The 23,425-nt window shown below is 52.1% G+C and overlaps 1 protein-coding gene across 1 annotated transcript; it reads left to right on the top strand.

Moving 5' to 3' along the window:
- Nucleotides 1-1,390: 1,390 nt before the first annotated feature.
- Nucleotides 1,391-14,581, top strand: MYBL2 (MYB proto-oncogene like 2). The gene is made up of 14 exons (XM_071446694.1): nucleotides 1,391-1,421; nucleotides 1,915-2,008; nucleotides 3,133-3,204; nucleotides 3,579-3,671; nucleotides 5,283-5,503; nucleotides 5,697-5,853; nucleotides 6,593-6,850; nucleotides 8,034-8,420; nucleotides 9,877-10,016; nucleotides 10,297-10,396; nucleotides 10,963-11,076; nucleotides 11,597-11,713; nucleotides 11,856-12,002; nucleotides 13,944-14,581. Exons 1-14 carry the CDS (start codon nucleotides 1,402-1,404, stop codon nucleotides 14,070-14,072), a joined length of 2,049 nt encoding a protein of 682 aa, XP_071302795.1. The 5' UTR covers nucleotides 1,391-1,401; the 3' UTR covers nucleotides 14,073-14,581.
- Nucleotides 14,582-23,425: the final 8,844 nt, after the last annotated feature.

Here is a 23,425-nt window from a genome sequence, read left to right as displayed (position 1 = left end):
TGAAGACCCTTTGATGTTCTTGACCCTTTTCTACCCACATTACTTACAGCAGTTTTATAGTTCTGGTAATCAATTAACAGGGTGATTTCCTAATTAAGCTAGTTTGGGAGAGGGAGGAGCTTCTGTTTGCCATTTATTAAGCACAGGGGCCGTGAGGGTGGGCCTTGGCCTATTGAAGGAGGTACTCTGAGGGCTGGCTTGTGGTTGTCCTGTTAGTGGGTCCTTAGTAAGGTGACACTTTTCTTTAAGTCTTGCCTCATGTTTTGTGAGTTGTTGATTAGGAATATCCACGTGTACAGACCTTGCATTGATATAGACTGTATACGTTGGACTACTTGGGCAATGCTCTCAGGTGCAGGGTTGGATTGTTGTGGTTGACCTGGGCAGGGCCAGGAGTTGGACTTTGATGATCTTTGGGGGTGTCTTCCAGCCTGGAATATTATGTGGTTCTGTAACATGTGTGATGTCCCTGTCCTGTGCCCAGGGCTGCTGCAGCTGAGGAGAGGCTCAGGTCAGTGTGGGGTGTCCCGAGGGTAGAAATAGGAGGTCCCAGATTGGGGGGTGTGAATGGAGGGCAGCCTGGATTGGTGTGGGGGGATCCCAGTAGTTTCAGCTGGATGTGGGAGTCCTCCCCGGGTCCATGGGGAGGTGAATGCAGAGGTGTGGAGGATAGAAACAAGTAGCCATAGGTCAGTGCAGGGGTGGGCGAGGGAGTGTCCTGGGTCAGTGTGGGTGGATCCCAGTGGTTTGGGGTTGGTACAGGGGTGGATGCAAAGGGATCCCGGGGTCAATGCGGATCAGTGCGGGGTCGGTGTAGGGATGGACTGGGGGGGGCAGGATCAGGGGCTGTGTTGGATGCGGGGAGTCTCGGCAGTCCCAGTTCGGTGCGGGGATCCCGCAGGATGTGCCGAAGTATGGGGGAGGCTGGATGCGGGGTGTCTGTGGGTTGTGGCGGGGATGGATGCGGGGTGTCCCGGCTCGGTGTAAGGGTGGATGCGGGATGTCAGGCGTGGATGCGGTGTCCCAGTTCGGTGCGGGGCTGCATGCGGGATGTCAGGGAAGAATGCGGGGTGTCCCGGCTCGGTGTAGGGATGGATGCCGGGTGTCCCGGGTCTATGTAAGGATAGATGCGGGTGTCAGGAGTGAATGCCAGGTGTCCCGGCTCGGTGTAGGGATGGATGCCGGGTGTCCCGGCTCGGTGCGGGCTCCCTGAGGGAGCCGGGGGCGGGGCGGGCGGGCGCCCTCCCGCGCGCGCCTCTTTGTGCGGGCGGGAGGCGCGGCGCGCATGCGCGGCCCGGCCCCGCGCGGGGGGGGCGCCGTTGGCGCGAGATAGGAAAGCGCCGCCAGCGCCGCCGCTCCGGACCCGCGCCCGGCCCTCAGCGCGGCCCGGCCCGGCCCGACATGGCTCGCCGTGCCCGCGGGTGAGTGCCGGCCCCGCCGTGCCGCCGCTCCCGGCCGCCGGAGGCTCCTCCCGGCCGCCCCGTTCCCGCTCGCCGGCCGGACAGCGGGATGCGGGGCGGCGGCCCCGCGGTATCCGCGCTGGGACATCGGCCCGGCTCTGCCCGCTCGGGAGCGGGGGACGAGCGGGAGCCCCGCAGCGCTGCCCGCGCCCCTTTGCGCCCGCGGTCCGGGAGCGGCTGAGCTGTGCCTGGGTGCCCCCATGCAAAGTCCAACCCGAGGGACAGAAATGGAAAGAAATACTCTTTCCCCTGCTCTGGGCAGAATAAAACTTGCCAGCTGGGGCCTAAAGTGGAGGATCTCCTTTCAGTCTGGGCTGTGTGGGTGGGTGTCGGTGAGCTTGGGGCTCGGTGCTGGAAGGGGGAGATCTGGAGTTCTGCTCTGTGTGGTGGAGGTTGCTCCCTCTCCTGCTTTTTTATCAGGTAGAAATGATAATCTTCCTTTATTCCCCCCTAGGGAGGACCAGGATGAGCCGCATTACCAGGATGCGGATTTGGATGTGCCGGAGCAGCGGGATGGCAGGTGCAAAGTCAAGTGGACACCAGAAGAGGTGAGTGAGAGCCTGACATTTGCCGGGAGGTGCTTTGGGGTGGTGCCTCTGACATGGCACCTTGGGCTTGGGTGACTCCACCCCAGCCCTCACCTGCTGGCCGTGGTCTCACCTCCTCCTGTCTTGTTACTGGAGAGGACCTTGTGTCTTTTGTACTGAGCTCAGGCCTGAATGAGGATCAGAGGTTCAGGGGAGTTTGAAGTGCAGCCTGGAGAGCAAGAGCTCAAATATTTTTAACTTAAGCCTGTGAGCACTGAGTGAAACACCACTCACTGCCTGCAGCACTCCTGTGAGCACAGAGGAGTCCAGATGATGGCTGAGGCCTCCAACAAGCTGAAATGTTCAGTGGAAATGTACTCCATTTTCTGGAGCAAAAGCAGGGAGCATTGACACTTGGGATTATGGCTTAGTCATCCTGGCTGAGAGCCTAAAGTTAACTGGGATATTCTCTTCCTTCCTCCTAGTTTCATTATCAATTTTGTGCTGTGTGAAAACTACAGCTGGGTCAGAACACCAAGTAAGGTGGACTTTGTGGAGGGATCAAAGCCTTGAGCTCATGTTGGGCAGGGAATAATTTCATTATTGAACTATCCAGAGCTCACAGATAAGGATGTCTGTAACAGGCTTTCTGTGAGCTCTAGGAGTTTGTACACCCAGGCTATAGCAGGGATTACAAAAGAAATGCTGTAGAGTCCTGTAGCACTGAAAGACAGAAGAGCACTGTGCAGGTGGTGATACACTTCAATCAGTCAGCTTTCCTGGCCAGACAAAACCAGTGGCTGGGCTGGGAGATGGACTGTCTGGTCAGGAGTGTTCTGGGGCTGGATAAACAGGCCCTTGCCACAGGGTTTGAGCCAGCCTGTAGAGGAACAGAGCTGAGCTCTTGTTTTGTACTTAATGCATGAGCTTGTCCTAGTACAGAGCTCAGAACCAGTCTGTTCCAGTTGGGCTCCGTGTACTGGAGGGCTGCTGAACACTGGTGTGAGCTGCCTTCCTCCCCTGAGCACACAATGCCAACAAAACCTTGACAGTTCAAAACACCTAACTTGTTCTTTTAATGTCATCAGCCCTGTGGTGTGTGTTGCCTCAGTGTACCTGAAAGTGGATGTTTTTGTCCTTTGCAGGATGAGCAGCTGAAGATGTTAGTGAGCCATTATGGGCAGAATGACTGGAAGTTCCTGGCCAGCCACTTTCCTGTGAGTGACCCCATGCCCAGCTGGGAATCCCAGTGTTTGCATGTTGCTGGTTCCCTGTGTCTGTGTAGTGGGACTCTTTTCTGACTCTGGTCTGACTTCATAGCTCCAAGCTGTGAAATGGGGCTGCTTCAGGGCAGGGAGACCTTCTTGCAGAGAGGGCTTTCCATGGTGAGTCTGTTGGAGCTGGGGTGAGAAATCGAGGTTCCTGTCCCTGTGTCCAGTGCCCTGGGCCCAGGATCTCCATTTGTATTCTCTGTGTGCTTCTGCAGGTGTTGTGTGGGACAGCCTGGGTGTATGGGGACTCTGCCTTTGGGAGGTTTTTGGTGCTCTGGAGCCCCTGGTCTAACTCAAGGCTGTTGCCATTGCTGTTCCAGAACCGCAGTGACCAGCAGTGTCAGTACCGGTGGCTGAGGGTGTTGAATCCAGACCTGGTGAAGGGCCCGTGGACCAAAGAGGAGGATCAAAAGGTAAGGCAGGGCTGAGAGGATCAGTGTTGGACTGTCTGCAGAGAGGGTGGAGATGTCAGGCCCATCCTCAGGTGTTGTACACTGTGTGTAATTGTTCTCCCTGGTGGGTACCTGTGAGAGCAGCTCTGTCTGTCCTGCCCTGAGCAGCCCAGGCAGCCATGGGCAGGATGTGATGTGATCTAGGCCTCTCCAGGTAAACACCTTCCCCCTTTCACACAGTGCTGCTACAGTGGGCTGCCAAGGGAGAGAGCTGAAAAGGGAATTAATTCATCTGCCTGCTGGCAGGTCTCCACCTGGCCTGGCCAGGTTGGATCTAAGAGAAAATAAAGCTGGCATTTCCTGTGCCACAGTAGGCAGGCTGGAGTGGATGTCTGAGGTTGGCTGAGTGAATCATGACTTCTGTGAGCCTGTTTCTCTGCTGAATCCAGAGTCAGCCAAGAGGGGCCAGCTCAGACAGACTCATCATCTTGATGTACTTAAGGAAAGTTGCAGTGAAATCCCAATTTTACCAAGATTTTCTGGTACAGAACATCTTAGTTTGGCAGATTCTCTGTAACACTCCTGCTCCCCAGATTGTTTCCCTTTTGGTCCCATCATGTTTTGTCAAGCCCTAAGGAAGCTTCTCCTGATGTTGTTCCCTGTTCTTACAGCAGAGCAGTTGTTGCCTGCTTCCCCCTTCCCTTTGCCTTGTCCTGACTCTGCCAGCCTACCCATCCTGGCCAGGCTAGGCTCCAGCTCTCTCCTCATTGCTTTGGCCCAGCTTCTTGGCCTCAGTTTGGCATCTTTGGTCCATTTTTCTGTGCTTGAAAGGCAGGAGTCTGCAGAAGGGACATTTGTTACATGAGCATCACTTCTACCTTCACCTTTCAGCTCAGCACAGCTGGTCAGGGTAGAAATGTTCTCTGAGAACTCTTCAGCCAGGATTTTGGTGGCTGAACATTGCAGATTGTTTCATCCTGACTGTGCCCTGGATATTTTAGGAGCCCAGAATGCATTCAGTGCCCAGAAACATTTGTGCTGGGGCTCTGGCAGAAGTGACAAAGCCCTGGGTGGGGGGTAAGAGGCAAAGTGGATGGTTCTGAAGTGAATTTAAATCTCTCCCTGTGTGTCCTGGTGCTGTCAGAGCATGGAGCTGCAGCCTTGTCTGTCCTGGGTGTGCCACACTGTTAAAGGGAGCAGCAGGCCAGTGCAGAGCTGATGGGGACAGTTGTCACACAGCCAGGTCCTTGCAAGCAGGGAGGGCAGAGGAGCCTTGGAGCAGGTGGGACTTGGCCCTTGCTCAGAAATGGGAATGTGTTTCTACATCTGGGCACCTGCCAGTCTCCACCCCATCTTCTGTCAGGGGTCATCTGCATTCACAGGTGCCCTGTGGCAAAATGTCTGCATGGAAGCAGCCTCCTACAGAAATTTGGCAGAGTCATTGCTCTCATGAGGGTTGGAACACCTGATAGCCCTGCTGGCTCCTTCCAGCCTTTCCTCCAAAGGGGCCTTCCTTTGTCTGCCCTTACCTGGCCCCAAGAAAGGCGAAGAGCAAAGCCTGAAGATGACTGCACTGACCTTCCCCTCCTTTTTTTTTTCCATTTCCTTCTTTCCCTCCCACTCTGTCCAAAGGTAATTGAACTGGTTAAAAAATATGGCACCAAGCAGTGGACCCTGATAGCCAAGCACCTGAAAGGGCGCTTAGGGAAGCAGTGCCGGGAACGCTGGCACAACCACCTGAACCCTGAGGTGAAGAAATCCTCGTGGACAGAGGAGGAGGATCGCATCATATTTGAGGCCCACAAGGTCCTGGGGAACCGTTGGGCAGAGATTGCCAAGCTGCTGCCTGGGAGGTAGGAGCCCTTTGGGAGGTAGGAGCCCTTTGGGAGGTAGGAGCCCTTTGCTCACTGCTGCCTTCCCTGCTGGGTGTCCTGTGCAGATCTGTGTGTTTGGCTCTTGGCATGGGGCTGGGGAGTGTGGTGGAGCTGCTAGCTGTGCTTTAAAGCTGCTGGAAGTGATGGTTTGTCCCTTCTGCTCTCTCTGCAGGACTGATAATGCTGTAAAGAATCACTGGAACTCCACCATCAAGAGGAAGGTGGACACGGGAGGTTTCCTCAATGAAACCAAGGAGTCCAAGTCTCTGTACTTGCTTGTGGAGGTGGATAACAAGGAGAGGCAAAGTCAGACGACAGCTGAGAGCCAGGTACTGCACTTGCAGCAGGCAGCTGGGTCAGTCCCTGCCCTGCTAATGCATTCTGGAGCTCTTCGTCCACCCTTCTGCTGCCTCTCACTGCCTTTTCCACAGCCTGGTGTCTGCATGGACAGTCTGTGCCTTCCCCAGCTTCCCAGATCTCTCTCTCCAGGAGTTAGAGGTGTTATGGGAGCCTGAGTGTATTATCCAGGCAGAGGACAGCAGCCTGCTAGAGCTGTTACCTTGCCAATCCCAGCATCAAGTCTGTCTTAGACCCTGAATATTCTTTTGGCTGCATTGTGCTGTTGCTGGTGGGAGGAGGAGGCTGCTCCAGACAGTGTGTGTGTGGGAGCAGAGTGAAGAGATACAGTGTTCCTTTCCTCTAAAAAAAGGAAGCAGGGAAGTACACACAGAGATTGTTTTCATGAAGACAGCATGTAGTTTTTGAAGGCAGGCTCCTGATAAATAGGAAACATAGAACTAGTGCTACATGCTCAGCCTAAGTACAACTTTCTCCTGGGACACTGTTAAGTGAAATCTTCAATTAAAAAGTTCTGTGCTCATTATGTTGCATGGACTCTTTAGTGTATGGGACAGAGCAGTGAGGGAGAATGGGGATGTGAAACAAACCCAGTGGCAGGTAGGAGGGTGGGCAAAGCTGAATGTGTCCAGGTGCTCTCTGTCTCCAAGATTTGACACTGTTCCTTTGCTTTCTGCTGATGTCTGGCCTTTCTTTGTTGTATGTGCCAAGAATGTCCTGCCCAACTGGCCAGTGGATGTCTCTGAAATAAAGGAAGAAGATGTCAGTGATGAGGAAGTGACAGGTGTGCAGGAGCTGCCAGCTGCAGAAGTGGCAGAGCAGAACGTGGAGGGGACCCCAGATGATGCAGTGCCCGAGGATGGCACTTCATTGGTCGAATCACCATACAAATGGGTTGTTGAAGCTGCCAACTATTTGTACCCAGCTTGTGCTCCAGCCCTCAGTGAAGCTCTGGACATGATTGAATCTGTAAGTAACACACCCTTGTTCCTCCAGTTACTGTTAGGGTGTTATCCTCACCCTTTTTGTTTGAGTGAACTTACTGGATGTCCTTGATCCACCCTGAGGAGGACTGGGTCTGTCACTGCCTTGCAGCCTGCCCCTGTCTCTCTTCCAGGGCTGGATTAGACCTTTCCAGCACTGCCAGTATTGCTGTGGGCTTGTAGCTTTACCTAGCTGGATGTCCTTTTGCATGGGCTCTGCCTGTGTGGGAGGCTGTAAGTGCTGGCAAACTTGATTTCCAGCCCTTCTTTGTCAGCCAGAGTGTGCCCAGCTCTCCTTTTTGTAATGGTTCAGGCTCATGCTCACTGGCTGTCCTTTCTGTCCTGTCCTGGGGTGGGATAGGACAGGACAGACTGGGAATAAGCCAAGCCCACTGTACTATGCAGGACAGACCCCTTCACGCTGCCATAACTGCCACCATTTGCTTTCAGTGGAGGTAACTTCACTGAAATTAGTTGTTTTCAACCAGTCAAGCAGTGCTGAGGTCCCCTGGGTGACAGAGGCACACCAGGGTGGGAGGCTGGCTGAAATCAACAGGGCACTTTGCTGCCACCAGAGGGAAGTTGCCTCTGCAGCCCCCAGCCTGCCTGAGGCATGAAGGAGTCACTTTGCCTCTGTATAGCAACATGGTGTGCCTGAGGCTGAGCAGCCCTTGGGGCCTGCTTGTGTGGTGCTGGGTGTTGCTGTGGTGGAGCTGTGAATCAGCTCATTTCTGAACTGGTCTGGTTAGTTTTAATCTGCTTTCAGCTGTGCCCAGCTGTACAGGTGTGCCCAAGACTGTGGATTGCTCTTGGGTGATAGTTCATTCAGTCCCTGTCCCCAGCCCTCTGCCCAGCTGGTGTTTTTGTCCCCTCTCTGAGGGGGTGCAGTGGTTTGTGCAGCTGTGCTGTGAACCAAACAGGGAAACCAGCCTTGCATAAATAGAAAAACCTGCCTTGTGCACAAGCAGCAGCTCTCAGCTGGGTCAGATCCCTGCTCTGGCTCCAGCTGTGCCTGTGGCAGAGGAGAGCAGGGCTTGAGCTGTCCCTGGCCAGGCTCCTTCCAAAGCTTGGTGCCATCTCACACCCCCACTTATTTCACCTCCCAGATCACCAATCTGTCTGCTCAGCTGCCACCCTGGGCTGCTGCTGATGCTTTCCCTTGTGTGCAGGACCCAGATGGGTGGTGTGACCTGACCCAGTTTGACCTGCCTGAGGAGCCCCTGGCTGGCAGCAGCAGTGGCAGCACCAGCCCGGCCAGACCAGCGCCCGGTGAGGCGGCCCCAGCGCTGCCCAGTGTCACCGAGTACCGCCTGGATGGCCACACCATCTCTGACCTGAGCAGGAGCAGCAAGGGAGAGCTCATCCCCATCTCCCCCCACGCTGAGGGCAGCTTTGGCACCCCGCCCTCGGTGCTGAAGAGGCAGAAGAAGAGGAAGATCTCCCTCTCACCTGTCACAGAGAGTGTCACCAGCACCAATATGTCCTTCCTGGACTCCTGCAACAGCATGACGCCCAAGGGCACCCCTGTAAAGACACTGCCCTTCTCTCCATCTCAGGTATCTTCTTGGCCTAATGTCATGTATGCCCATCAGCTCTGCCAGCTTTGTGCTCCTCCTGCCTTGAATGAGGCCATGCCAGTGTGCAGAGCGTGTTCCTGCACTAAAAGAAGGCTCAGAGTTGGTTTCTGGCACTGCTTCTCTTCAGTGCTGCCCTTCCTGTGGGAGCAGCAGCCTGTGTCTCCATCTGGGAGTGACTGCAGTTTTAAGAAAGTCCAGCTGTCCTGTGTGAGGGGCAGGGCACGTGCCCATCGTGAGGAAGGAGCCCCATCTGCATACCAGGGTGTGATGGAGAGCACACTGCTGCTGTCCCCGGGGCATCGCTGCTGCCCCAGCTGTGGGCAGCAGAGTGGCACCACTGAAAACTTGCTTTCCCTGTCTGTTTGCAGTTCAGTCACACAGGCTGGGCAGCAAACACCTTGTGCAGATCTGTCCTGCTGTGTCTATGAAAATGCTCCTCGCCATGTGTATTGCAAAAGAGATTCAGGATCTTTCAGCCTTTGCTGTGACTGCCACAGTGTCCTCACATGTGGTCTCCAACACACATCACCTTGGAGCACTGTTGTAGTCAGACCCATGAGTATCTCATAGGGAAGTGGAGTTGTGTCTATAAATCAAAATGAAGGCTGCTGCGTTCCCCAGCACACTTCCCACTGCAGCTCTGTTGTCCAGACCCTCCCCAACTGTACCTTCCAGGCCTTTATTTTTGCTGTTTCTGCAGCAGAAAACATGAGAGAGGCACCACAGGAGAGTCCAAAATGCAGGTGAACCTTGAATAGAAGGCCAGCACAAAGAAGAAATCAGAGCAGGACCCATAATATCCCATAATGTACAGCTCTGCAGAGTGTAAAAGGCAGGAATGTCTGGAGTGAGTCTGAGAAGACAAAAGTCCATGCCCTGCCTCAAGATGAGCTTCAGCCATCAGTGAATGTTAGAAACACATCTTTTCCTCTTCCAAGAGGCTCTTTGGTACAACCACTGTTCCTTATGGGAGCAGAGCTGTCCCTTACTGGCTGCTGGGAAGTAAAACCCTAGAAGAGCTAACACAGCTTGTTGTTTGCTCCTAGTTTAAGCTGAAGACAGCTCAGTGCCAGACCTGTTAACTTGTACACTTTGTGTTACATGGACTTCCCTCATGTTTGCCAGCCCGAGTTGGAATAGCTGGGTGAGCTGGGGTTACCAGTGCAAGGAGAGACTTCTCTTCACTCTGTAGTTGGTAGCTCTGATAGTTGTATCAGCTTGTCCCTTATGGGAAGTGAATAACCTTTATAGGTGTGAGGCACCTTCTGGCAGCTTTTGTGAGTGTGTCCATGTACAGAGCTGGGAGTAGTAACCCTCCCTGGTTTGGGAGGGTTGTTTCTACTTCAGGGTTTCCCTCATATTTAGGGAAAAGTAATGGCTTGTGATGCAATGCTGGGCTGCTTGAGACTGAGTGTCTTTGATCTTTGCTGTGCAGTTCCTGAACTTCTGGAGCAAACAGGATACACTAGAACTGGAGAACCCTTCCCTGACCTCCACGCCTGTGTGCAGCCAGAAGGTGATTGTCACCACCCCACTGCACAGGGACAAGACCCCTCTGCTCCAGAAGAACTTAGCGTAAGTGCTCCCTTTTCCACACAGGAGTCTGGTCCAGCTCAGACACAGCTCTCAGTACTTGTCATGGTTTTACTGAGAGAGGGGCAAGGCAGGCTGGGGATTTCCTTAAATCACTGTTTTCTCCCCCAAAACAGCTCTTCTCTGAGCTGTAGGGAGTGAGTGTCCAGGCTCACTGAGGGCACAGCCAAGTGACCTCTGTAGTGCTCAGCTGTTGGGTGGGTTGTGGCCTTGTGTGGGTTCCAGCCTGTCTGATCCCTTGTCTTTCCCACTCTGCTCCTAGGTTTGTCACACCAGATCAGACATATGTGGTGGACAACACACCTCACACTCCCACGCCTTTCAAAAATGCCCTGGAGAAATATGGACCAATTAGACCTCTGGTAATTATTGGGCAGGGCTGTGCCTTGTGGGGCTGATGAATGCAAATGAGACATGGGGTTGGGGCAGGGCTGTGAGCAAACTCTTATCTGTGCCAGAACAAAGGGCAGTTTGGTAGTGCCAGGCTGAGAGGGGAGGGGTGAAGGGGACATTGTCACAGTGATCATTTCATTGTAAGGAGCTGCAGGATTTTTAGAGCCTCTGTGAACCAGCTAAAAATGCTAAAAGCTGCCTTTAAATCAGGCTGCAGTGCTTGGATTGAGGAACAGGAAATGATCCACCTAGGGCTCCCTGAAGAGATGGATCTCCCAAGCCTTGTGTGCACACAGGTATCCTGATGGCACACTGGGGTTCAGCTGTTAAGTCCCTGAACCTGGGCATCCTGTAAATCCATCAGGCTAGCAGAAAACTTGACATATCTTTTCCAGCTGGGAAGCAAATAGGATTTTGTGTTTATCCTCCCTCTGGGAGCTCTCCTGACCCCATTGTTCCTTGAGGGGAATGCTTGTGAGCCTGCCCAGCACAGAGATTTTGACTGCCTGGTGCTTTTTCTGCCTTTCCACCCCAGCCCCAGACTCCTCACCTGGAAGAAGACTTGAAGGAGGTGCTCCGAAGTGAAGCTGGCATTGAACTCATCATAGAGGATGATGTAAAGCCTGAGAAACAGAAAAGGAAACAAGGGGTGAGCTGGCTGTGCATCCAGTACCAGCTGCTAAGCTGCCTTGTGCTCTTAAAGGAGTGTTTTGGCTGGTTTGATTCATCCTGCTGTAGGTGCCAAAATGTTTTTGGCCCTGTGGCTGCTCTCTTTTAATCAGCAAGAGGTGCCTGAGGTTAAGGCCTACTTATGGTACCTCCAGGAGTGTCCTGGTTTATGCTGAGCTCTGGGCTTGTTGGCACACTTGGAGCACCTGGGGCAAGTTGGGCTCTCAGAAGGCTGTGGGATGGCATGAAAAGTCTCAGCTTCCTGGTGGCCTCCCCTTCCTACTAAAAGCTCCTCCTCTAAAGTGGTAGCTCAAGATGGCAGGGTGGGGGCACTGGAAGCTGCTGTGCCCTGTGGTGGGGAAGGCTGCTCACATCTTCCCCCTGAGGCGCTGCTGCCATGCAGTCCCTGGGGTGCCATGGCCTTGGTGTGCACCTGGGCCCTCAGGGTGGCACTTGGCAGGGTGGGTTTGTGCTGACACTGGTGTCCCCACGCTCCCCAGCTGCGCAGGAGCCCCATCAAGAAGGTCCGGAAGTCTCTGGCCCTGGATATTGTGGATGAAGACATGACACAAAACCTGCCTGCCCTCCCCAAGACTGTGTGTTTCAAAAGAGCCCAGGTGAGGGGTTGTGTGCTCAGAACAGGCTCTGCTCTGAAAAAACTCTGCAAAGCAGCAGTAGCAGCCTGGAGCTGCCTTTGAACAGCCCATGTGGATGAAGGGCTGGATTTCTTCTTTCCTTACACTTTTTCTCCTGGTGCAGCCTGTGAATTTCCTGTCAAGGTCCCTGAACCTGTCCTCCTCGAGCAGGAAGAATGACAGTGGTTTGCTCAACAGAGCCTTTGTGCAAGTGCAGCCAGAGAAAATGTCCTACAGGAAAATGCCAAGCCATTTCAGACCACCAGAACCGGTAAGCCCTGCAGCAGCCACTGCTCTCCCAGGCAGGAGTTTATCTGGCAGTGCAGCCCTTGTCCCTTGAGGAGTGAGGGATGGAGCTCTGAACTGCTGCACAGACATCCTACTCTGTCAGGGCTGTCTTTACACCAAGGCTGGGAGATGCTGAGCCAGAGGTGCCATTTTATGTTCCTCAAAGCCACAGCTGTGGCCTGCTCAGCATGTTTAGCCCTGGATTTCCTTATGGGAATTCTCACTCAGAAAGGAATTTGGATGACTGCTCTGGCAGTCAAGTAAACCTTCCTTTTTCCAGTGGACACTCCTTGAGTGGACAGCAGCAAGCTCATATTGTTTTGCTTTTCAGGGCAGAGCAACTCTGAAGTGCTGTATAAAGGTTAAACAGGAAGGTATTTCCCACCCCTGTGTTTTTTAGGGTGTTTCTGGGTAGTGGGGAAGGCTGTGTGCCTTAGGCAGCACAGGCTGGCTTTATCCTGCTTTATCCTGACCCTGTGGCTGTACAGAGCTCCAGCTGGCAGTGAGGCACCTTGTACCAAGTGCTGAGGCTGGTGCTGTTAGAGCAGCTGTGTTCCTCAGCTCTGCACAGTTGGGCTGGAGTCACAGCAGCCCCTCTGTGGCATAAGCAGATCTCTATGCAATCTTCACCACTCTCAGGCAGGATGCATTTATGGAGGGGTATCCCTATTTGCTGGGCTTAGATAAAGTCTAAGTGTAGCTTAGGCATGGAAATTTGGACCATAATTTTGTAGGTATTTACTTGGGTTGAGTCATTTGAGGTCTCTGGTAGCTTCAGTGGGGATGGAAACACGTGCTGTCCTTGTTGAGGGGTTAAGCTGCAACTGGGGGCTCCTGTGATGGTGTTTTCCCATCCCAGGAAGGTGCAGGGTTGTCCTCAGGAAACTGCAGTGAGTGGGGATCTGTCCCTGCATTAGAGCTGTCTAGTGAAACCTATTTCTTCTGACAAATAAAAACCCTTCAGCCAGAGTAATTCCTCCTCCTTCCCAAAATAAACCCTTCTGAAGCACTTCCATTTCTCCTGCTGTCCTCAGCAGGGTTGTGTTGCTGTGAGAGCTAATGGCTCTGTATAAATAAACTTTGGGGGTGACAGGGAGGCAGCTGGTGTGGTGACAGAGTACAGGTGTGCAGTGCAATCCCACAGCCAGCAGGGCAGTCTGTGCTGCTCTGGGGATTTAGTGTGCTGCTGGCAGGCAGTTTTTTGTTAAGGAAGCTCATCTAGCTCTGGGCTGAGCCTCAGTGGGCCCAAAGCCACTCTGTGGCAGTGTGGGACATTCCTGCTGTGGCCAGCACTGGAGTCCCTGTGGTTCCCTGCAGTGCAGGTATTTCCAGTTTAGGGCACTGCCTTGCTCCTGGCATTTACCAGAGGATCCTCAGGGGCTTTCCTGGATGCAGGAACACCTCTGGGTGCCCTTTCTGCATGCAGAGACTGAGGCACTCCTGGGTTTTGGCTCCTCCTATGTGCTGAAACTGAAGGCACCAGATTGCTGTTGAGGGTGGCAGTTGGTCAAAACAGACCTGGGGCCCAGCAGCTCCTATAGGAGCTGAACTGGTTGGCAATAAACTCCAAAGCTGTGCTTGAATTTCTTCTATCATTCTGGAATATCTTCAGGGCAGTGAGTTTTAATAGCTTTGTGCTTTGGGGTTTTTGTCTTGAGGCAAACAGGGGAAAGCCCTGAAAGGGATTGTCTTGCAGTGGAGCACTCACCTGGGAAACTGCTGACCCTAAACCCCAGAAATTACCACCTCAGCTATGAGGAGTAACTGGTGGTGGGCAAGTTCCTCCTGGGTGTGAGATGAGTTAGGAAGTTTTCTTTCCCTTGTTAGTTTTGTTTATTTTTGCAGTCTTTTAGAACAGGATGTCACAAGATGTGTGACCTTTGCCTTGACTGTGTTGTACACATCCTTTCTCTTCCCTCTGCAGATGACCAGGGCTTGGAAAGCAGTGGCCTGTGGTGGAACTCGAGACCAACTCTTCATGCAGGAAAAAGCTCGACAGTTTTTGGGCACATTGAAACAGAGTCACACATCAAGGACCTTAATCTTATCATGAAGGATTGTTCTGCTTTCTAATCTTATTTTTTAAACCTTTTTAATAAGTGGAGGGGGAACCACAGGAGAAAATATCTTCTACCAGGCCTTAGTATATGGGAGTGGATTTTTTTTTCCCTTCAGTTCCCAGGTAGATCTACATTGTAATAAATTGGGCTAACTGCTGGCTAGTGTGTGGAATGCAAGCTTTGAGATCATTATGGAAAGGCAAACGAGGTAGGCTTGCAGAGCTGACAGCAAGACCTGACTTCTGGAAAAGTGGAAGCAGCAGCTGTGTTGCACCTTGGAGCAGCAGGTGCTGGAGACTGGCCTCACAGCATCCCTGGATTCCTGCTGCTGCTCTGGTACCTCAGCACTGGCTTTGTGAAGGTTCCTGCATGCCTTGAGTCTCCTTCCTGGCTTTCCCCAGGGGATGGAGTGTCTCCCTGGGCTGGACAAGGAGGAGTTGAGGGTGTGGTGCTGTGGGGTGACCTGTGCCTGGAGCCCCTTGCTCCCCATGGGGCTGCTTTGTCCTGCCATGGCTCCAGCAGGGGCCTCTCCCCACGACTGTGCTCCCTCTTCCAATAAATGATGGTGCTCACATCCCTTGGACTCTGCCTCTGCCTCACAGCACTGGGGGAAGGCAGCAAAGTGCTGGGTTTTGTGTGGGCTCTTTGCTCTCCTGGAAAATTGCTGAATTCCTGTTGGCTTCTCAGCAGGGAGAAGAGATGTTCTCCCCACACACACTCTCTGAGTTTCATCAGCTGTTCTGAAGTTTTGGCTACTTTATGGGCAGGTGCCACGCTGTGAGTCAGACTTGGGATCTCTGCAGAGGTGGAAGGAGGCTGGGGAAGAGCAGCAGGGGTGTGTGATGGAGCAGAGCCTTTCTGTTGCCCTTCCTTTAGAGACTAAAGTTGCACCATGTATCTATTCCAGTGTGGGAACAGTAGCACTGCCCTGGTTTGAGGTAGCCAAGGATGGAATGTGGGGATCTTAGCAACAATATTAACTTTGCAATTGGAAAGGTGTTGGGAAAACTGCAGAGCAGCTCGACAGAACAGGAAGAGCTTTTTGGGTGAGCTGTGCTGTGCTTTCCATGGCCAAAGCCAGCCTGGCAGATCTGCCTCTGCCTGGGGCTGTGCACAGAACAAAGCTGTGCCCACCCCAGGGTGCAAAACCAGAGCTGGGCCGTACAAATCTCCTTTCAGGTTGTGGTTTATGCTGGAAATAGAGTCAAAAAATCCTTGCTGACAAACTTGTTAATGAAAGCTTGGATCCTGGGAAATGAGGGAGGTTTAGAAACCCAGCTAATTTTTCATTTTTACAAGCTCAGGGCCAGAGCAAATCCATGAAGTAATTTTTATTCCTGTTTCTCGGTGTTGCAGTGTTTGCTTTGGAAAGACAGCTGGGACCACTTGTCTGAAAGCCTGGCTATAGCTGCTCCCATTCTGCTGTTATTTTAAGAAAAATCGTCATAAACCCATCCCTCTCTGCTCGGGCTTTGGTGGGCTGGGCTGTTCCTGCACTGGTGACTGCACAAACCCAAGCCTGGGATTGCAATTCCTTCCTGGAGCTGACAGGAGCTGGGAGCAGGCAGGGTTTGCTGCAGGATAAATCAGGCTGTGAGCCTGGCACCTCTGTTTGAGAGCTGCCCCCAAATTAAAGGAGGATGAGACAGAATAAATTGCTTCTCTGAGGCTCTAATCCAGGCAGTGCAGGCTGTCCTGCACTGCAGAATGTTTATGGAGAAAGCTCAAGGGGCAGAAAAATACCAAGGTGTGGCATAGCTGATGAGTAAAAAAGAATTAGCTTTTAATTGGAAAAGGGAGCTTCTTCTAGTGTGGAGGTTGCCAGACTGGTTTGGCTGTCCTGGGGCCTGGGAATAGGCATTGCTCTATTCCTAGGTGAGGAAAAAAAGGTTGCACTTGCTTTGTTTTTCCTGTGAGTTTGGATGCTCTGCTTTCTTTCCAGTAAAAATCTCCTGGAAGTTGAATTTTTCATGCTGGCTGTGGAGTTACTGGGCTGGAGCTGGAGACCCCTCTCAGTTTGAGGCTCTGTGTCCCTGGCTGATGTCCCTTGAGGCCTCTACAGTGACACAGAGTGGCACAACCTTCATTCACAAAGGGAAATCTGGGTGTTTAATTTAGCTTTAAATGAAAAACCAGCATGAAAGTGTTCCATGAGCATTGGCTGTGTGTGGGAGGAATCCCCTCCCATGGCCCAGCTTGTTTCACAAACCCCATGTTGCTGCCTGACTTTAAAGTTTGTCTTTTGCTAGTTTGCATTCCACAACAGATCAGATGACTCTCTGGTTGAGTCCAGACATGGAAAAAGGTTTTTAAAAGGGTTTTTTAAAGGATTTTGACCAGGAGTGGGAAGGGAATATCACAGCTAGAGCTCCTGGGTTGTGGCAGTGCCTTGACTGCTAGCAGGACATTGTTCCCAGCTTGAACAAACCTTAAGGAAGCTGGGAAGAGTAAAAATAACGGAGTAAGGAGATTAAAAAAGGACATCCATGGTTTTTTTATTGGCAATCTTACTTTGGATGGAGCCTGGTGGGGCTGAGGAGCACTGAGCTCACACAGCTCCGTGGTCAGCAGCATGGGAGCTGCTGTGTGTCCCTCCAAGGGCTCTCAGCTGCTGCTTGGAGGGATTTCACACCTTTTTATCTCGTTTTCACAGCTAATTCTGCTAAAGCCTGTGCAAACAGCAGGTTGCTTACAGGGGACTCTTTTGGTTCTACACCCACTGGGAGAGATATCTGACCTGGAGGAATGCAAGTGGTGAACAGAGAAATTCCTTGTATTTTGGGCATTTCTTGCATCTGAAGAAAATACAAGAAAAAGACAAATGATGAGTCTCAGCTAGGGAACAGAGTATAAGACCAGCCCTGGCAAAGCAAGGGCTTTGTGGGCACGGGATCCTGTTTATGTTTCTGGGATGTGGAGTTGCCCAGATGTTGGCAGCTGTGGCAGGAGACTCTGCTGGCCTGGCTGCAATTCCTGCTGCAAGCCAGCCTTGCCCTGCTGGCCTCTGATGGCTCCTTAGTAACAGAGTGGAGGAATTTCTCCATTACAGGATCATTAATAGCTCAATCTTAATTGGTTACACCTCAGTGATGTCCCATGGGCTTTACCACTGCTCAGTGCAGGAAAGGGCCCTGGGATGAGTGCAAGGGGCTGCTGAGGTTGGGCTGGGGAGCCCAGGGTTTCAAATGATCCTGGGGACTGCTGACAGTGGCAAAGTGCTTCCTCTCCTGCCTTTGCTTATGGTTTTTATTGAGTACTTGCTCAGCAATAACCTTGTAACATTTCCCATGTGCTTTTTTTGACGCTCTAACCCATGGCTTTAGAGATTTGGGAAATTAAAAGGGTGATTCTAGCTGGGATTAGCTGAGCAGCTCCTGGGTCTTGCAAGAGATGGAGACCACTTGTGCTAAGAGGTGGCTGCAGCTGGACAGGAAAGTAACTGTGCTTTGGAAAGTTAAAATCCTGCCTGCCCCTGTTGCTGGAGTGAGAAAACTGCAGTTCTTCATCTCTGCCTGAACAGAATAATCAAATATTAAAAAATACTAGGTCAGGGTAAAACATTTTTCTGTGGAAACCAAAGGATCCAGGATGAGGAAATAAATGAGAAGATGTTAGGAATCAGAAATTTCAGGGAGTTAAAACCCCTGCTGTGAAAAGACTCAGCAGAACTACCCAGGGGACAAGCACAGGGTCACCTTCCCTGGCCTTGGGCAGACCTGTACCAGTGTGGCTGGCAGTGGCCAGAATAGCTTGTGAAAGGCAAATCTGATACTTTATAGCAGGTTTGAGTTTGTAAATGCTTTATGTTTAGTTTTGTTTTCCCTAAATACTAAATAGATGCTGTAGGAAAATGAATTAATGTTGCATTCCTAATCCCCCTTGGATTTTTTCAGAATTTGTTCAGTTTTGGAAAGTTCACTCAAAGCTTTGACTTTGAGCAAGGCAGCCAGCCCAGGGAATGGGATGCCTTGTACAACAGTGATGTCTTTAAAGGTGGGGTTTGGGGTTTTTTTTTTGGGTTTTTGGTGCCATTCTGCTGTGCCCAGTTCTGAGTTCAGCCAGGGGCACTGGGCTGCTGAAAGTGCTTAATTCAGTCCTTTGGGGAAGGGAGAGCCCAGTGTCTGGCTCTGAAAATAAAGTGAGTTATCTGTAATTGTACAGGAGGTAACAGGTGCCAAAATTGCTGTCAGATCTGCAGAAAAGGACCAGATAAGAGGAAAAAAAATAGAAATTTTAAATGCAATTCTGCTGATGTACTGGTCTATTCCCAGGGTCAGTGTAAATCGAGGTTTGAATTAAGCCAAAACAGCCCAGTTAATGTCTAAATCTGCTATTTCTCAGGCCCTGTGCAAGCAGATAAACACAAAATCAATATTTGCTCTAACTGTTGCTAAGTTTTCTTTACAGATTAATTTCTGCCTAATAATCCCTGCAGCTGCAGCTCTCTGGAGCCCTCCCTGCCATGGCTCCTGCCCCATGGTTCCCTACCAGCCCATGATCCTGAGGGGATGTTTGGGGACACTGCAAAATCCACCCAGCTCTGCCTTTGGGGCTGCCCCCAGCATCCTTCATTGCAAGGGATGGGTGAGGGGATTGAGGCTTTCAATGGTAAGTTTGCAGATGACACTGAGCTGGGAGCATGTGTTGATCTGTTGGAAGAGAGAAGGGCTCTGTAGGGTGACTTGGAATGGTTGGATGGATGGGCAGAGTCTAACAGGATGAAGTTTAATAAATCCCAGTGCCCAGTCCTGCATTTTGGCCACAATAACCCCCTGCAATGTTATAGGCTGGGGATGGTGTGACTGGAGAGTGCCCAGGCAGAAAGGGACCTGGGGGTGCTGATGAACAGACAGCTGGACATGAGCCAGCAGAGGGTCATGGGGGCCATGCTTTTAATAGATGGTTGAGATAAAGCATCTGATTAGAGGAAGGTCACAAAATAAAATATTTAATACTCACGGAAAGAACAATTCATCCTCCCCTCTGCATGCAGCACAGAGGCAGAGGGTCCTGGTGCAGAGGCTGCTCTGCAGAGACCACGAGGGAGAGACCAGAAAAGGCCAAAGATTTTCAAAACTAAGTTGGGAATGAGAGGGTAAGGCTCACTTTTGCCAATATCAAATAATGGATACCAAGAGGTGCATTTTCTATAGATTACACTCACTCCTGGGCTCTGACTTAAATATACAGGCTGGAAAACATCCTCCTGTTCATCAGGAGACTCACATCCCCTCTGCTGGATGGGTGCTCCAGTCTGTGCCACTCCAGCCACAAACACCACTCCAATTCTGCAGGGAGCACCATGACAGCAAAACTGAAGCAGCCTCTGCAGCCCCCAGTAACCTGCTGCACGTGTAAAACCCTGCCTAAAGGCTGATTTTCCATGAAGAAACAATTCCAAATGTAGCTCATTGCTCACCTCTTCTGAGCCCTGATGGCACACAAGGAACTGATGAGCTGGGCTGAGCTGCTGCCCTGGGGGCCATGAAGGCCAAGGGCTCCTGGCCTGGGTCAGGAATGGAGAGGCCAAAAGGAGCAGGGAGGTCACTGTGCCCCTGTGCTCAGCACTGCTGGGGACACACCCTGAGAGCTGGGCCCAGCTCTGGGCCCTGAGGCTGGGAAGGACCTTGGGCAATGAGGCTGGAGAGGGGCTGGGAACACAAACCCTGTGAGTGAGGAAGCCCTGAGGGAGCTGGGGGTGCTCAGCCTGGAGAAAAGGAGACTCAGGGCTGCCCTCATCACTCTCACAGCTCCTGAAAGGTGCCTGTGCTCAGCTGGGGCTGGGCTCTGTCTCCAGCAGCACTGACACAACCAGAGCACACAGCCTCGAGCTGCACCAAGGGAAATACAGGCTGGAGATTGGGAAAAAGTTTTTACAGAAAGAGTGATAAAGTTCTGGAATGGCTGCCCAGGGAGGTGGTGGAGTCCCCATCCCTGGGGGTGTTTAACAAGGCCTGGATGTGGCACTGGGTGCCAGGGTTGAGCTGAGGGCTTGGGGCTGGGTTGGACTCGATGATCTTGAAGGCCTCTCCCAGCCTGGTCATTCTGTGAATTCTGTGGAAGGAAATCTTTTCCCCCTCTCTGGATGCCAGGTATCATTTTTTCCAATCCCACGCCGTGGCAATGCAGCTGTATTAACACCCAGGCCGGGCCGTGGTGAGCCAGGAGGTGGTTTTGTCCCTTCTTTAGAGTCATTTCTGGTTTGAAGGATTATTCCCCGCTCCTGCCGCTAAGGGGGAGTGTTGCCACGCCGAGGAGCAGCCGGATGAGGCTGAGGCAGCGCATCCTTCCCCTCCTCGCAGCTGCTTTTCCCTCCCGGAGCGGTGGAGAGGCAGGAGTGAAGCGGGGATGGCCGCAGCATCACCCAGGGGAGGGCAAACCCTCTCCTGTTCGGTGTCAAAGTGGGGAGAGACGCCAATTTCGGACCCAGCCTGGACTATAAACAAACTCCATCCTTTGTAGCCACGTGGCTTTGACGGGGCTGAGGCACTGGTTGATTCCAGAGGATGGAAATTGGTGAAGAGTGGGGAGGGCATGATGAGGATGCAGGTGGGTGGAAGGACCCTCGGCTCATGAAATGAGCTTCCCTGCTACAAGAAGGAGTGGATGAAGAAGAGAAATGCCCCAAAACTGCCTGTGGAAAGGGTCCCTCCCTGCCTGGAGAAAAGAGTTAAAAATGGGGCTTAGAGGCTCTCTGGGGCAGGGTAGGTCAGGCTCTCTGCTTCTGGCAGCTTTCCTGTGCTCTGATGCTTGTGTCATCACTGCTGTGCTCAGGCTGACCTCGAGGTCATTCCCCTGCCCTGTGAGAGACACAAAATGTGCAGTTCAGACCTTCTCTCCTTAGACCCCCCCAGTCCCTCTGCCCATGAACTGCAGATAACTCCCCCTTCATCTCTTATTTACCTCTCCCTGCACTGGGTTTTGGGATCTGCAGATGCCAAACACACTTGTTTATGGTTTGCTGGTGTTAGAATTGTGAGTTTTCCTCAAAAATATGTTCTCTTTTTAGTTTCTTACTTCACTTCAAATGTCATCCTTTTTCTCTTCTTCTTTCAGGGCCACCTAGGGATTTTAGTCACAGAATTGGAATGAGCTGCAGAAGGGATAAAGATCATTCATGGGAACCTTGAAAGAATTGTCTGAGCTCTATGAAACAGAGATTAAAAATAAAACAGGGAGGTGAAGCACAGGCTCCAGCATGAGCTTCTTATAATACTTGTCCATGAAATCAAGAACTCTTCTCAGCCTGCTGGGTGACCTGCACAGGGAGGAGCTGCTGTATCCCCCTCAGGAGTGGGTAAATAGGAGCAGAGCCCAAAGGCAGGGAAACAGCAGGCTGGAAAACCTGCCAGATCTTAGTGAAAAATGTTTGTGCTGCCTTCTCCCTGGGGAAAGGGACAGGTGAGCTCTGCTGGGGGTGGTTTCAGAGCTGTGGCACTGCCAGTGAGAAAGTTCTGGAATGTTCTGCCCAGGGAGGTGGTGGAGTCCCCATCCCTGGGTGTGTTTAACAAAGCCTGGATGTGGCTCTGGGTGCCAGGGTTTAGCTGAGGTGTGAGGGAACAGGTTGGACTCAGTGATCTTGAAGGTCTCTTCCAAGATTCTGTGATTCCTGGGGAAGTAAAGAGGAGAAGGAGCAGAAGGAGCTGTGATCCCTTGCTGCCTGCAGGCACAGCTTGTGATGCTTTTGGTGCTGGTGTGAAAGGAAAGGTTCCTCTGCTCCCTGGGAACCTCCTGACCAAAGACCTGGGGCTGATCACTGCCAACCCTCAGCCTCTGTCCAGGCTGCTGTTCCTGCCTCTTGCATCTTCCCATCACAATATTCTCACAAAGCACTTTCCTCCAGACTGGCACTATGGATATTTCCCAGCTCAAATCCAGCCAGACCCCACAGTTGTGCACCCAAAGCTGGGAGATTCCAAGGAGAAAGGCCTGATCTGGTGTTGTGCTGGCTCCTGTGCCCAGGCAGAGGCTGACCCCAGGGAGGATGGCTTGTTGAGCTGTAAATGCTGGGAGATGCTCTCTGGGTGCTCTCTGCAGCTGCCCCGTGCAGCTTGCCCTGGTTTTGGGCCAGGCAGGGGATTTACACGAGGTATTTCTGTCAGAAAAGCCACTCTGGAGCATAACACGTTTGTGTAGCTCCTCCTGTTGTCTTCTCTGGGTAAGTGACCTCCAGAGGTGTCTTTTTAGATAAATTGAAGGGAGGTGAGCATTTTCTCAGTTTGATAAAAGGCCATGCCGATTCTGTCATGGGTGTTTTGGGCATTCTGTGGCTGGCTGGAGACCTGCTGAGTTTCCTCTGTTATCAGGACAAGCCACATTGAAATGCAAAACCTTCCCCATCTCTCTCATATGTTTTTTTTTTTTAAGATTCCAGTTGGGAGGTTTTACTGGTGCCCAGCTGGCTCTGGCTGCTCTCCTCTCCTGCCCCTGTGGCCACAGCACTGGGCCAGGGATGATTCCAGGACATCAGATGGACTCTGGGAGATGGAGAAGGCACCAGGTCAGGGTGGGAGGCTGTGAGAGCACAGTGGGATGATGCAGTAAGGACAAAGGGCTTCAGCTCTCCATTGGACAGGAAGGCAAAGCTCCTGTTTCTAAGGATGTCTTCCTCCTAAGAAGAAAAAAAAAAAAAAAAAGCCATTTTAGGTATTGCTGATAAGGAATCAACTAAATTCCTCTTTTCTAGGTCCCCATCTCTGCAAGAGATCACTCAGCTATTCAGCTAAGGCTTAGCACATGGGGCTTTTGAAAACATCTTGCTGCAAGTGCTTGGAAAATGCTATCATTTAAATCCATAATAGCTCTGTTAGGAAACCTGCCCCAGGCATTCACATCAGCTCCTGGTGGGGCTGTGTGTGTGTCTGGTACAGCTTCCCATCACCCCAGCCATGAATAATGTGAATCCAACACAACACCAGCCTGCCTGGGCTTGGGAGCAGCTCAGGCCAGGGGCCAAGAAGTGATTCAGAGTGCCCAGGTGGGCTCCCAGCCAGGGCTGGGGCTGTGTGACAGAGCCTGGTGTGCTCCCCTCTGCTGCTGCCAGTGCTCATCCTGACCCCACTGGGGTCTCTGCTGGGTGGTGGGAGAGGCAAAGCAAGGTGGGAAGGCACCAGTGTGTCCTTTTCTCAGGAGAAAGCCAATTTCTGGAACAAATCTGGGAGCAAACAGCTGGGTGCCATCAGCTCTGTGACACCCAGACACGTCCCTGGCAGGAGGTGTCAGCAAACCCTGACCATGCTGAGCTTTTGGTGCAGTACTGAGGTTAAAGAGGGAGCTCTGTTGGACCCTCTGCTGATGCCTCTGTCTGCTCTTCTCATAAAATATGGATCTGGGAGATCTGGAGAGC

Source organism: Agelaius tricolor, unplaced genomic scaffold, assembly GCF_023055355.1.
Source record: "Agelaius tricolor isolate 1412-34295 unplaced genomic scaffold, bAgeTri1.0.p SCAF_23, whole genome shotgun sequence".
Classification (NCBI taxonomy): Eukaryota; Metazoa; Chordata; class Aves; order Passeriformes; family Icteridae; genus Agelaius; species Agelaius tricolor.
This window is presented reverse-complemented; position numbering and strand designations above follow the sequence as displayed.

Excerpts from the sequence above, each read along its gene's own strand:
- MYBL2 (XM_071446694.1), top strand. The coding sequence starts at position 1,402 with ATGGCTCGCCGTGCCCGCGG. Across the intron at positions 10,397-10,962 it reads ATGGACCAATTAGACCTCTG|CCCCAGACTCCTCACCTGGA; the intron begins GTAATTATTGGG and ends TTTCCACCCCAG. Across the intron at positions 11,714-11,855 it reads TGTGTTTCAAAAGAGCCCAG|CCTGTGAATTTCCTGTCAAG; the intron begins GTGAGGGGTTGT and ends CTCCTGGTGCAG.